The sequence below is a fragment of the Phragmites australis genome, chromosome 14 (assembly GCF_958298935.1).
Source record: "Phragmites australis chromosome 14, lpPhrAust1.1, whole genome shotgun sequence".
In the NCBI taxonomy this organism is placed as follows: Eukaryota; Viridiplantae; Streptophyta; class Magnoliopsida; order Poales; family Poaceae; genus Phragmites; species Phragmites australis.
This window is the reverse complement of record NC_084934.1, coordinates 7,014,749-7,030,502: the sequence shown is the minus strand read 5'-3', so window position 1 is coordinate 7,030,502 and position 15,754 is coordinate 7,014,749. Positions and strand designations below refer to the sequence as shown.

The following is a 15,754-nucleotide window of genomic DNA, read 5'->3' as shown; positions in this document are numbered from 1 at the left end:
GTGTAAATCTATTTTTACAGGCAGTTTCTTAAATGAACCGTCTGTGGTAATAGATTTTCACATGTGGCTCTTTTACGCCTGTGAAAATCGTCTATATCAACAGGCATTTGATTACGGTGGATACGATAAACGCCTGTAAAAACGAGTTATCAACCGTCTCTAAAATAGCTTTTTTTAAGTAATGATATGAGTTACGAGGGCACCACTGAACAAATAAAAAAAACTGTGTTTAGGAGTTACTATTTGAACAAATAATAGAAAAATACAAATGTATACTCTTGTGCTCTCATTGCCACAATATTAGTACATCAAGGGTAAATTTCGTTTGCCACAATATTTTTCTTTTGTGAAACAACTTGGCTATGGCCTGACTTCATCAGTGTTTTTAGCACCTGACCTTTGTTTTCTGTTGTGTACAAATTATGTCCTTGGTAAACTCTCTTGATGCAACATATTGGAAAACGTTAAGCTCTCTTTTTTTTTTTTTGCACGGTTGCTCCTTCAGAACTTCAACCCCTACATGGCACAGCACATTTCACAGGAACCTTCTACTTCAGCAACAAGGTTTGTGATTGATAAATGTGTTGTGGACTGTATACTTCCTTTTTTTCGGTAAGAGGTCGTGGACTGTATGCTTGATATGTATCCGCCGTCATAGTTTCATCAAATGGAAAAATTCATGTAGGAAGATTGCATTTATACAGTTATTCTGCTTGCTGACTTTCTCATTGAGATAGAATATTATGGCCGATCTATTGATTTCCATGCGAACTTCCTTGCTAAGTAATACTTGCAAAAAGGTATGATCCCAGCACATTCTCATGAACTCTTTCGTTTCCTTTGTGACCCCGGAATATATGTGAAGTATAATGCTTGTACTGTTGTACATGCAAAGACAGTGACTGTATTTCTATGAAACTGCTCTCCAGAGTCCAAAAGGGCAGTGGCGGACCTACGTTAGTGCATGGGTATGCAATTGCATATCCAATTTTTTGAAAAAAATCGATTATATATAGTATATATTAGATATACGTATAGTACATAGCTAATTGGATCTAAAACTCACAACATTAGTTTTCTATCAGGTATCCATTGTCGGCCTATCCTTACTTCCGCATGCTCCCATCGGCCTACGGCCCATGCACGAACGCATCTAGTCACTCATTAGCTCAATTACCCTTCGCTAGTTCGCTCCTTCGCAATCTTGCATACCCAATCTAAATCTTGGGTCCACCACTGCAAAAGGGCATATGTAAGAAAGATTGAAATAAAGGGATTTATATAAGGGATGGAAAGGACGAACAAGTGAACTGGCCAAAGAATGTTTCTTGCTGCTTTTGTGAGAATAATCATGGGTTAGCTGGCAAACATAGCTCACATCTTTTTTATGCTCTGATTGCTGCTTTAGTTATGGGCATTGCACTGGCATGGGGATATGTATTCTGCACCTTTTGAGCTTTGCTTTCCATGGTTTTTGTGCTGAGTCATTGTGGCATGCTCATCTGTCAATGCTGGTGTAGGTTATTGATTGGGTTCTACATGCACATATGCTCCTTGTGAGTTCAGATCATAGTCACCAAAAAATTCTCTTGTCGATGTGATAAGGAACATGGTATGCTACTTACGAAAGGTTTTAACAAGACGGAAATCAGATTGTTCATGCGTTCCCAACAAGGATGACATTCGCAGAACGAGTAACGCAGCATGGTTCATGTTCTCGGTGATTATGGTTCAGAATAAATTGTGATTATCGTGAGTTGGCTTTTTCAAACAAACTATTTCCTTGTTGACTTTGCATGTGATGTGAGATAGGGAGAAATTGCTCAAAAGCGTGGCGTGGCAGTTGTATATATTTTTTATTGAGGATTAAAATGAATATTGCGAGCATTTGCTGTTAGTTTCCCTGTAATATGATGGATGCCGCGTGTTTCTATATCTGTCTGGTTGATTGGGATGGATCGCAGAAGGAACAAGCAACTGAGCGAGTGTTTGAATTTGGGGAAGGAGCAACTGATCTGTTGCTTAACCGACGAATCTGAAGCATTTCAAATTCATGTTTACTTCACAAGCCGACACATCAGCTAGAAGGAGTGTAGCAGCACTATTATCTTATCAACTTGTGAACAAACTAACTTGCAATTGATACGCGATTAACTTATAGTAGAACATGAGTAGTTCGAAATGGTAGGTAGGCAAGGCAACCAACTGGCAACTGCCACGGCTCTTTCTATTGTATCTGTACGCCCCTGGCCGATAGAATTTTTATATTTTGATATTTTTTTAAAAACATATTCTACCAACAGACTCATGCAAAACAATATTTGAAAATGAATATTTTTTAACGGCGTCATGATATTTAGCGCTATGGTTAAATAACACGGTATCGTGATAATAGGTATCGTAGTAACCGATACATACAATTTTCTACGTTAGAATTCTATGGTGATATATGGTAGTTACCGCAACATCAATTATTATAATAATAATAATATGCTATTTAACAACTACATCAGCAATCATAGCACCGTAAAAAAGATAAAAACCTTGTTTTTTCATAGATCATACGGAGAGAAGGTTTTTAAAAAGTGCCAAAAGTCTAAAATTTCCACGTGCCCGCGGCGGGAAGAGTACAAAAATACCGTCCTGATACAGCACAGGACCAACTCTACGTTCTCGTCCTTGTGTTTTTTTCCCTCCCGCGTACAGTTAGCTGGACCTGGACGCCTCCTCTCCTCGCTTCCTGCTGCTGCGTTGCTTGCTTCTTCCGTCCGACCCCGAGAGATCCCCGCGAAAGCGAGAAGAAGCGAGGTGGTGAGGTCGGCGGCGAAGGCCATGGCGGCGGGCCCTTCCAGGTCGAGGGGCGACTACGACCATCTAATTAAGATGCTTCTAATCGGGGACAGCGGTGCGTGCTCCTTACCTCAAATCGTTCCTCTCCTCCCCCCGACCCAGTTCTTCGCCGCGCGGCTTCGATTCTCGTCGGATGCTTGCCTGCTTGATTAGCTCGGTTCCCCGCGACCTCCTACTGATGTAGAGCGCAGGCCGTTGCTTGTACTCTTTCCGGTTAATTTCCGTTAGTGCTTTTGCATCTCCAAGGACTTAGGACTGGTAGCTCGGAACCACTGCTGCCAAGGATTCAAGCAACATAATCTGTGAGCGAGGCGCAGGCAGTCCTTTGTGAGCAAGAGCAGGATTTGTCCTCTGGACAGATTTGCTCTTTTTCTTTTCTTTTTTTGGAGGCAAATCGCAGATTAGTTTGTGAAAAGAGTTCCTGAATTAATGCTTCTGTTGCGATCATGCATGATTATTCTTGTCGTACAAAGTTTACGCCTTCCTTGAAGTTGTAATTTGCTAAGAATTTGTCCTGATAGGATGGGAAATTTTTTTCTCAAGGTAATTTGTTTTAGGTAGGCTAGAAATTGGGGTGGCATAAAATTGGAGAGGAGTGAAAATGGCTTAATTAACATGGGGATCCCGACATCCCGTAGAGATGCTCTACTGGACTTAATGTTGACTGTGTTAGGGTAGGTTTACATTTCCACTGAGGTTGTGAGATTTGTTCGTCTGAATTGTTGGGCTTTAGAGAAGCACTTGCTGCTTTGTTGTACCCAAAGGTCATTGCTTGTTGGCTAGGTCTTAAACTCCTACTTGTACCAGATCAGACACTGTTCCTGTTCAGGTGGTGGAAGTGTCCCATCATGCAGTTGACTGGAAGCGCAAGTTTGTTCTTTATCTAAGTTTTTTCTACTTCGTGTTGCTTTGGAGGGGAAAAGAATCCAATATAAGTTCACCGCCTTTTGTTTGCATCTAAGCTACTAGCATGATTACAGTTTCACACTTGTGAATCTCAACCGTGTAAACTATAAGATGATTGCTTATATATCGAGAAGGTAATGGGGCCCTTGAACACTTGCACAGGTGCATACCAAATCCTGAAGTTGATTGCATCCATACTTAGCTTTTGGCACAGCAACTTTTATACCGCTTGACACAAATATTTGTGCTCATAGCCACAGTGAGAAGAATAGTAAAAAGACCAGGTTAGGAAAATTCCCCGTTACTGTCAGGGTAAACACTCAATAGTCAATATATCTTACAAGATCAAATATCAGGACAGTATAAAGATTCTTTCTTGTTCTGATAACTGGAAGAACAAAAGGCCAGCATATCATCTGCACATAGCATCTATTTAGTTGGGATACAACTGTTCCTCATTCAGTTATCTTGTTTTTCTACTTTTTACCAAGGCAGTCAAATGAGTTATTACATTAAGTGATCCTCTTACTTTTATATCGGCACTTTAATCTTCTCTTTATTGTCCCTTCCCGTCATGCGCGTGCTGCTTGTGCTATCATCATTGGCAAGCTGCTAGCTTGCACCGGTTTGCAACGTGCAATTGCATCATTAGCTTCAATTGATGTAGTATGTATCAACTGTAAATTCATACATTTTTAAATAGATGGTCTTTGTTCTGAAATTGTTGGAACTGCTGCTTATTTTTTCGAAAATGTTATCATAACGCTCAAATCCTGCACTGAACATTTCGTGGATGACCCTGGTGATTTGCATAACAGGATTTCCATGAGTTTGTGTCTGCGACATTTCATTGCTCCCCCCTCCCACCCACCCACAGGCCCACACACATGCACATAATTCAGCGTGCTTCAATTTGTCACATGCAGTAGGAGTGGGAGCAATCGATCTTGTGTATCAAATGTTTGTTTCGACATTCAGAATCCCATGAGGTCCCCTCCAATGCTGTTGCTTTTACACACCCATGGTTCCCCATCCTTGTCGATGTGTTGTATTCTGTAACTTTTTCCTTAATCAATACCTTTTGGTCAGATTATGTGTTGAGGCAACTTTCTCAGAGAACATAGTGTATGCAGTCTAATATGAGCCCAACCTTTTTATCTCTAGGAGTAGGAAAGAGTTGCTTGCTGCTGCGGTTCTCCGATGACACATTCACAACAAGTTTTATCACCACCATTGGGTATGGACTCAGCCATCATTATTCTCGCTTTTAGACATTCACTTGTGAAAGTCATGATTCTAAAGTTGACTCTTTTTCCTTTTGTTAAGCATTGATTTCAAGGTTAGGACAGTTGAACTTGATGGAAAGCGTGTAAAACTGCAAATTTGGGATACTGCTGGTCAAGAACGTTTCCGAACAATTACAACTGGTACCTACTTTTTCTTTCCTTTTTACTATGATGCTCATGTGGGACTATATGTGAAAGATGAAGTAAATATCTCTCACTTAACTCAATAAAACACCATATTTGGAACTCTAGTTCCTAGCTTGTTAAAGAAATCTGCCATTTGAGTAGATGCATAGCATTCCACAGGTTCCAGTTTGTCCTCAAGCTGGTATGGGCTCCAATGCCATGGGTGAACAACACATGTATACATGTGCGTGCTACTACTGCCGAGATATAGCCAGAATTTCAGAAGGACCCCAAACTTCGAAAAAATTCTCAGATAATAATAGATTTATTTCTATTTCCTGAAAAATGAAAATACTCACTTCTGATAATTTTTAAGAGGGAGGAATAGAAAAGAATATGAGCATGGTAAAAAGAACTCTCTTGTGGTCGGGCTGGGCTAACCCGTGCCGTATTAGTGAGACTTGTTTGATGTCTCGTGAACCCAAAAGAGCCCAAGCCCGCCTTGACCATGAAGGCTATACAGACAACTGCCTGAGTCCAAAAGTTCAGGCTGTACATACCACTAACTGTCCTGGCCTTGGCTGCTTTCATGTGAAGAGTTGTAGGAACAATAATTGATGCAGTTTGAGCTGTAGATCTAGCATGATATGTTAATAGTATTCACACTATTTCTAATATAGCATAAATGGTGCATTCCCTTTTCTATGTGTTACTTGTCTATGTGTTAAAAAGTGTGAAATTGCTCCTTTTGCATTCTTGCTTCTCGATTTCAAACCTGCCTATCCTGCTTTCTGATAGTTTAAGCAGGCCATATGCATATGCCTATTCTCGATTAAATGCCGGTTATCTGTAAATGTTTCATTGATGACCACATGTATAGGCTGGTGAATTAGCAACAAGTTGTTTTGGCACTCAGTCTTATATATTCTCGTGTCACAATTCCCCAAATGTTTACAGTAGCAATTCATTTTGTTTATTTGTAAGCAAGGTTTCTGCTCCTTCATGGTTCTTTTTTCCCATTTTGCAGCTTACTATAGAGGCGCTATGGGCATTCTTCTCGTTTATGATGTCACAGACGAGTCCTCCTTCAACAGTATCCAACGTGCATGTGCATCCCGTTTGTTGAGAGAAGATGAAAATACTACTAGCTTTCTTGATTGTCTTTCTTAATTAACTTCTAGACATTAGAAATTGGGTCCGCAACATAGAGCAGCATGCATCTGATAACGTCAACAAGATCTTGGTGGGCAACAAGGTTGATATGGATGCAAAGCGGGTAAATATCTTCATAAAATTACCTACTGTTAGACACTTACGGCTGTTCTTGTCCATGTCAGTAATGCCATGTTCCATGTGAACAGGTGGTGTCCACAGCTCAAGGTCAGAAGCTCGCAGATGAATACGGGATGCAATTTTTTGAGACGGTGAGATTTTATTACCATAAGCTGAGTAATATGCCTCCAAAAGGTCACAATCGCTTCTTCATCCTGAAACTGTCACCTTGCCAAGACGATCAATTTCAGACTTCAATCCAATTGTATGCAGAGTGCAAAAACAAATCAAAACGTAGAGCAGGTATTCTTCACCATTGCAAGGGACATAAAGCAAAGGTTGACTGAAACTGTTGCCGCTGCAGCTGAGGTAGATATTATGGCTTGCCTACACATGTTCCCGTTTGCTTCATCTCCATATCCGTTGTTATTTCTAATCTTTGCCGAACCATTCAGCCCCCAATCATTCAGATCAGTAGGCCGGATCCAGATCAGGCTGGTGCTGCCTCGTCACGGTGGTCGTCCTGCTGTAACACCTGATCAATGCTGTGGTGAAATTGCACACCGTCTTAATGCAGTTGATGCATTGACTGCTAGATTACTGCTTCAGTGTGTTTTACTCCGGTGCCATGCCAAGATGTAAATTCTAGTTCGAAAAGACCAATACTCTGACCATTATGGTGTTGTGATTCTTCAGTGAGGTGTTCCAGTGTATTCTTATTTGCATTGCCGTGTTCTAGCCCAGTGGTTCATGCTAATGTATGCTTGGAAACTCTTGTTTTTAGCTCCAGATTTGCCAGAGCAAACATTTCAACAGATGAGCTGGTGGATTTGCTCCTGTCATGTAAACAAAACCTTCAAGAGACAGCAGTATCTGATTGTATGGAATCGTGGTTGTACATAGTGCATTATATCCAGTTGCTCTCACGTGCATTCTTCAGGACCCATAAGTTCCAATATTGTAAGATATTATGTCTCAAAATTACATATAGACTAAAACCTTTAGTCGGATACGTTCCGAACATGGTGTATAAATATGAGCTAATCTCTGTACTTATATCTTGCGCTATCATAATATAGATTTATCTTTTGAGATTTTTTACTTACGTATTAGAGTTTTTTTATATTAAATCATGTGTCTTTTAGATCTAAATTCCTAGCAAGTCGTAATTCCAACATATATGTCATACATAGTTCGCTGAAAATATTTCAGATCAAATTCCTAGCAAGTGGTAATTCCAACGTATATGTCATACAGAGGTCGCTGAAAATACGACCTCTATGGATTGCACCTACTGGTGGGCCTTTCTATCAGAGAAATCCATAATAGTTTCATAGAACGAATCATTTGCCTCGTCAGCAACTTGGCATGTATGGTACGGTACTTTTTTTTGTCCAACTTTCAGAGGCCGTCCTAAATTCCAGTTCCCAACGGATGCTTGTGCTCCAAATGACTCGGCCTTGTCCTTAACACTGTTCTAAAACTAAAAAAACTTGTGATGCTGATCTGGCGACAGCCGAAGAACATACAAACCTTGTGACGCTGATTCGGTCCAGGTCCACGCCAACACAAATCCAATCACAACCTCGAATATTTTGTTTGTTTTCCTGCATAGCCAATCAAATCTTTTTTTAACCCAAGCTTTAGCTTCAGTGATTAGTGGAGTTAATTGTACTCCCTACCTATCAGAGTTTGTTTCTTACGTGTTTTATTAAGATATGATAAGTGATCTACCTATCGATGGTGAGGGAACTCTCATGATCTTATCAATCTTCCAGCAAGCTCCATATATAGAGTCTTCAGTAGGCATTATGTTAGTACGTATGTGTGATAGTATGAGTGTGTACATATGTCTGCATGTTGTACTGGGTTTTTTAAGAAAAAAAATCAAATCTTTTGTTGCTTAGAACCACGCAACAATCAGGAAAAATGGAAAAATAAACAACATACGCTGGTTTGTATTTACGAAAATAGATAATATACCGGCGTATTTACAAATATAGCACCTATATTCGGCACTCAAAATCCAAAAACCCGATTTTGGTCCCTCAAAATCCAAAAGCAGCTCGGGCCCACTGATTTCAATAACTCAGGTACCGAATACGGCACTGTTCACCGTATTCAGCGCCTCAGGTGCCGAAAGCTCTTTGTATTCGGCAACTGAGGTATCGAATACAACATATAGTACCGTATTTGACACCTGAGCTGTCGAAATCACGTCGGCCGAATCACATGTTGTCTGTGCTTTGGGTGCATGCAAGTTTTGCAGCCCACTGGTAGCTAACTAAATTAGGAGCGCGGAGAGATTTTTTTTCCACACATTTCTTTATTCACTTGATGTAAATTGATGGGTGTAATTTTGTGAAGTAACATTAGGATGATACAAATTCGGATTTATCAAACAATAGTAGTTGTGAAATACAATTATCATATAACCTGGTACGGAGGTTACATACGATAATAAACAAATGTTGGCATGTACGGTACGCCTATTGACTAACATAATAGCATGATGCTGCTAAACCTAACATGTCTTAGGGAATGAAAATAGATCGGGTTATTATAGACGCTCTCTACTGAGTACGCCTAGGATATTTGCACTTCCTCAGGGCATCAGGGCCCTCCATCTTAGCGCAACGGGCCCTTTCCCGCTTTCTTTTCCTCTCTTCTTCGCGAGCTTCAGTCGCGGAGCGCTCCTCCACTGACTTCCTCATACGCTCCTTCTCCTGACACTTCAGTCATAGTTCCTCCTGCTGTTGCTTGTACTCCCGACGTTCATACGCTTCCCTCTTCCACCTCATACTCATATCGACCCACCGCTTCTGATGCTCATTTTGCTCCATGTTTAGCCATTCCATGAAGTCACAGTTAGGTGGAGGAGACTAGACAAATGAAATAAGAGGGGAGATTAGTAAGACAGTATGAAATTGTATGAAAAGTGCCACATAAGTGATCTATATTGCTATACTGGTGGGTACTCATACGGTCCATATCGAGGTTTGTCGTACTGGTAGTTAACACATATGAAAAAGCATAGGTCATATGTATAGGAGATATTCTGAGACTCGCAAAGTTTACAAGGGTTACCACAGAAGCACATCAGCGATTCGGCCCCCTGGGTGGGCTTGGTGGAGCTGAGAAAGATATTACAGCTGAGAGAGTTGAGGAATGAGTGGTCTATCCATAAATGAGAGGGGGGGTATTTATAATGGATGGGGGTTGGTGCATGAACTGAGTGCACAGGCTTGGCTGGGGGTTGGAGCATAGGATTCCCTGTGAAAGTTGTTGCTTGGTGTTGTCTTTTCGTGGTTAAAGCTGAGTCGTGTGGTCACTTCTTGTCTAAAGCCTGACTCACGACAGAGGTGTTGTCATTTCATGCTTAAAGCACTGTCGTGTGCTCATTTCATGTGTACAGTGTGATTCATGATAGAGATGCTGTGCTGGTAGCCAGGTGTTGTCATTTCATGTTTAAAGCTGAGTCGTATGGTCACTTTATGTCTAAAGCCGGACTCACAATATAGGTATTGTGCTGGCAGCAGGGTGTGGTTGCAATTGTGGTTGTGAATGACTATAATTGACTTACAACGAGCTTGTGGTGGAGATGAAGTAGTCATTTGTATGCACTGAAGTGTATTCGTGAGTACGTGAGCGAGTCCGGTGAAACGATAATTAAGTAGATTTTTAAGTAATTATTTTTATATGTTGGAAAGAATTGTGCTTGGATAGTACGTTAATAATAAACTTACCATCATATTGATTAGATCTAAAGTTTACAAATAGTTCATAACATACTAAGTTAATATAAGACACTAACCATACATCCATCGAACTGAACTAATGAAATAGAAAGGTAAACAAAATAAATAGGCATGCCTGGCATTTGCATAGTTCATAGTGCATAAATGTTGAATACGTACATCATCTCAAGATGGCGGAGGAAAGTGGCGACGTAAATTAGCGGAAGAATGCTAGCTGTGCTAGTCAATGCTTTTAGGGTAAGATGGTTGTCGTCTCCGAGGTGGTGATAGGAAGTGGAAAGAATGGGTACCAGCAAATCCACCATCATTTTCAGGGTCATCAATGTTTCCGGAGATTGAAGCAACGGAGGGAGGGGTCGTTATGGCATGAAATCGTCGTCGTCGTCGTCATCTTGAGCTATCACGGTAGTACCACATCCTATTTCCTTGTTGGTTGTACGCCATCTCGATATGGTGTGTGAACGTCCTCTTACAATGGTCCTTGAATCTTCTCATGTATGGTTGCTGGAACGACGAGGTATTGGAGGCATAAAATCATCATATTCATTGTCCTCGTCATTTTCTGGATGAGTAATAGAGGGCGTCCCTGCACCCCTTAGGTTCGCTGACCGTTGTCATCTTCTACATGAACCAGGAACCACACCCCCGTCGAAGAGCATATACATCAACAAGAAGTTTGTGATTTCAATGTTGATCAACTATGCGTCTTTCGAGAATGCCTAACGCAAAATAGGAGCATTCGAATCAATGGAAAAAAGATAAGTAGGATGACCAAATAGAAAATGACGAACCTGAATGTGGGATGCATACTGGTCGGGTAATATCACTATCGTTCTTTGCCTCCTAGAGAAATAAAGCACAGAAGGATGGTCGGCCAGTTCACACACCCTGAGATATGTTTGACGCCGATCGTGCAACAAGGCCCCAAGGTCATCAGTGGTTATATGTTGGAGCGGAGCGGTTAACGCAAAATAGAAGGGTCTTGTATGCAATTTAGCCACGACTTCCATTAGGTTGTTCTCCTTAAAGGGATCATCCTTCCATTCACGCACAACCTGCAAGGATGCATTAAGTGCTATATCGATCGTCGTAGGTGTCCATGAAAAGCCTGTACTCGAAGATCCCGCCATAGATTTATTGATCCCTGACTGCAACGTTATGGCTCTGCAACAAAGCACGACTCCCTGAATATTTACAAAACAATAAACTAGTAGTAAATATCATAATTAATATATAACAATGCTTAATAAATAACTTAAAAACAAAGTTATGTGCCATAATTATTTGATAAACATTAAAAAATTAAAAGTAATTAAATTATAATATAGCGAATAAGACAACACCAAAAAATTACATAAATAAAAAGTAATTACATTAACAACAAATGAAAAGTAATTACATTAAATAAATGAAAATTAATTACATTAACAAGTACAAGTGCACCAAAAAATTACACTGGCTACTCAACGACGATGATGCCACATGCAATCCTCAGGAGTGTAAGCGTCTGGCGGGTGTGTGGCCCTCATCCCAGCAGCCTGCGTTGGCCCCTACCTTGTGTGCCCTTGCTCCTCATCATCATCGTCCTGCCCTATGAGACCACCACCGAACGTGTATCTCACTCCGCTAACTCAGCCCTACATGTACCATGACGAAGGATCCTCATGCAGAAGTGTTGATGCCCCTAGAACATGCTCCAATGGAGTCGGGTGGGTCAAAGACTGACCCTGCTGGTACCACTGTGAACCCCCCAGGTGCATCAGGATATTAGAGGTACTGTCCGCTGAGGAGATCGGTGAAGCTGGCGGCCTGCATTGCAGAAGCACAGTCAAAAGCATGCGTGCCACTCCAGTCAGGTATTTGCTGCGAGCAGTCAACGACGTCCTCATGATGAGTCGATGATGCAGGCGGAGGTGTCCTCGTAGTCTAAGGAAGATGTGTCCACAACGGGGCATGTGTACCATGTGTAAACTGCTCGAGTGCAGGCGCCTGCGTGCACTCCTCGCCCTCAGCACCAGAACGTGATACATGATACTCCGAAGTCGAAGGTGCCGCGCGTGACTGTGCCTGAATGGGTTCCTCATAGGCACTGGACGAGAGCCTACTATGTGAGGCATGGGACAGGTCCATGGCTGGTTGGTCGTACCCCCTCCATCGTGAGGCACAACCACCTAGACCACGCATAGCGGATAGGAAGCGAGACTCTCTCGTCCTCATATAGTCCCGAAGAGGGTTCCGATCCCTCCACGTTGATGACCTGCTGGCTTCCCCACAAGTTTGCTCCGACTGCGTATGCATCTCATACGCCTATTCGGTCTGTAGAAGATGAGGGTCATGTCAGTAATAGCGAGGTTCAACCAATGAAAATCGTTATAAGTACCCCATCATGTACCACAATATGAAGAAGGCGGGAATGATCCTCAAGGAAGGGCCTAGGGGCTAGCTCTACACGTCCGTTGAGTAAGGTGGCACGTGTGCGCAGACAGTACCACGAAAGGTACTCCCAGTAAGTGGTGTCGTCGTATTATCCAGTAGGAACGATGACATCCACCGCGGCTAACTCTGTCCAGCTCTGTAGGTGCTTGGCATTCACGGATACCCAGTCCTGCATGCCTCCGCCCCCCTGTGCGCTCCTCCTGTACAGGACATAAACAGTTATCATTTGTTAACATGGATAGCCAAAAGATACTAATGCTACCTACAATAACACACTTTCTCGTGCACTTATCCGGCGTCTCATGGGGGAGGTACTGGCACCACCTATCAGTACCCGAATTGCCTTTGTACATGCTTAGGAGAATATACTTTCACATTATTCATGTACAGCAAAAAGCATCTGGTCAACCATAAGTCTGCATCACTCCAACAAGAGGATGTGATGAGCCCTCCATCTGCAATTTTAGCCACTCGTGTCATACTTCATGGATCTCACTCCACGAGATCGATGCTGAGGACGTCCAGATCACTAATCACCCAGGAGTAGTTACCATGATCTTGCTGCTGACTCCATCTTAGCCTGGTATGAATCCATCGATACTCCATCATAGGTCTCATGTCATCTGCAATGCCATCGGAGATGGGGACTGGATAGTAGCTCTTGAGCACTCAAGGCCAACAAACCGGGAGGTACTTCTAACTCCATAGCTGTAAGAGGTGTTGGTAGCTTGTAATAGTTCCATTCTTCTTTGATCGCTAGGTTACATCATATAATCTTCTGTAGGATGCAACCAGCATAGAAGATCCCCAACTGTAAAATGTCGGCTCATAAGGATGTGACGTGAGATGACTCGCTAACCATACAATATGGGGGGTGACATAATCGTTTACCGTGTTGCAGAATATGATGCCTCCAAGTAGGACGTACAAGTATACCTCATAATACTGTATAAGTGTAGCCTCATCCGCATCCGATGGGCACACACTGAATTGTGGCAACCCATGAATCCAGGACATGGAGAAGCCAGCATCCTTCCTATCATATTGCACCCCAAACCTACAATATGTAGAGGGCCAATCAAGCTTAAATAGCACTACAATATTTACCTGCCCTGAACATAAACCTTCCATTGCTCTCTTATTTGTCGTGAAACTACTAACGGGGTGCCCCTAATTGACAGCACGGTCAGCATGGTCACATCCCTCAATGTTACAACTATCTCGCCAAAAGAAAAGTGGAACGTGTGCGTCTCAGGATACCACTGGTCGATGAGACCTGTGAGCAGTACCTCCTCAATCAACAGGAGAGGTGTCCTGCCATCCTCCCCCCCCCCCCATGGGAGATCCGGCCATCATGAGAGTGAAAGGTAGTAGTCCTACTCGTGCGAGCGGCTCGTGAAATCGAGGGTCCAACTCCTTAATCTTGTGGACACTCTAGGCTCACAACGGATCTAACTGCAAGAGGTATCCAATACATGAACTGAGTTAGTAGCAAATTATCATGGCAATAAAATAGCACATATAAACATTGTACCTGTTGCCCTATGAAAATCATCCTTCCCCTATGGTTCTCATCGTACCGCTGCTGAAGAAGCTCGGGAGGACCACCATGAGCCATGACAACGATTTCAGGCTTCATGGTTCAAGAAATAGGTGGCCAACAGATTAGAATATATTCCAAGCTTCATGGTTCAATAAATAGGTGAATAACAAGCTTCATGGTTCAAATAAAAATACAACATCTGTGATGCCAGTACCATATGATATATTACAAAATAAGTAGTACAACTAACATGTGAATAACAATTTACAATACAAACCATGTCTGCAAATAGCTTCGAAGAACAAAATAAAATGCAACAACTCTAATACAGTACAGTTCGATCGAGGCCTGATAGTTTACTATCGGGTCGGGCAAGTTCTCCTATCATGGCCAGGTTGTTTACAAAGTTTGCACCAGCGTAGGCCGTCAACAGCATCTGCTTCATCCATGTCACCTTGCAGCCTCGTAGCGCTAGGCTTTTCAGGATCCGTGCGTCGTGCTCGGGGATAAGGTACCCACTTAGGCCCCTCGATCGCTTTATAGCTGAAGGGGTCGGTGACGTCCTAAAAGGGGGTGACTTAGGATACTTAGAACTATTTCGGCTCCAAAAATAATACAAGATAAACCTATATCAAATTCTATCTAGATGTACTCTAGATTTATCTAGTGTGTCTACTCTACCGATTAGAATGCTTGCAACCTATTTAAGAAGGCAAATTGCAAGAATATAAATGCGAAAACTTAAATAAGGTAGAGATAGCAAACTCGACATAAGGACTTTTTCCCGTGGTATCGATGGCATGAATGTCACCCCTAGTCCAAGTTAGAGCTCCACAAAGGATATGCTCCCGATCGGCACCCGGACATGGCTCTTGAGCCACCAAGTCACAAAGACAAGGTATCCACCCGGATGAACCACCAAGCCACTAAGACAAAATCTCACCATTAGCCTCTCTTTCGATTCCTTACCACAGTGATCACTTCAGAGCTTGAGCCACCAAGTCAAGAGTCTCTGCATCCCCGCACAATTGCCTTGCCGTCGCTCCACACCAAGTCAGAGGGTCAACAAGCTTGTCGACGAGTCACCAAGACTCTAAGGTGCTGCCATACCACTTGGTACAAGGGTGGATTACTCCTTGATCCACTCTCTAGGTAGCAATCACCTAGCAACACTCTATCTAGGCCTATAAATACTAACCACTCATTAATCTTGTGCTTAATCTCCTTGGACAATCACTTTAAGCACTTTGGTGGCTTGGACATCTTCTTAGGTGTACATAAACTTCTCTGAACTCTGGAACCTTCAAATGGCCAAGTAGGGGGTATTTATAGCCTCAAACCCACACACTAGCTGTTAACCCAACGTCTCAGAAAAGTTATTAACACCAGATTATCCGGTGAGAACAATAGTACTAACACTGGATCATCCGGTGAGTACAGTCTCACAAACTAGCCATTGGAACCCCACTCAAGCCTCTGTGAACACCGGACACTCCGGTGTATACTTTATCTCCATTACCAGACTATCCGGTGAGTTATCCTGAGCCATCCGAGGCTTTCCTTCTTCTCGGTGTAAA

The 15,754-nt window shown here is 42.3% G+C and overlaps 1 protein-coding gene across 1 annotated transcript; it reads left to right on the top strand.

The window, feature by feature from the left end:
* The first annotated feature begins 2,666 nt into the window (after positions 1-2,666).
* LOC133890994 (ras-related protein RABE1c-like) lies at positions 2,667-7,352 on the top strand. The gene is made up of 8 exons (XM_062331665.1): positions 2,667-2,905; positions 4,921-4,993; positions 5,083-5,183; positions 6,196-6,261; positions 6,350-6,444; positions 6,530-6,592; positions 6,714-6,809; positions 6,896-7,352. The coding sequence occupies exons 1-8, from the start codon at positions 2,833-2,835 to the stop codon at positions 6,977-6,979; spliced, it is 651 nt and encodes a 216-aa protein (XP_062187649.1). The 5' UTR covers positions 2,667-2,832; the 3' UTR covers positions 6,980-7,352.
* Positions 7,353-15,754: the final 8,402 nt, after the last annotated feature.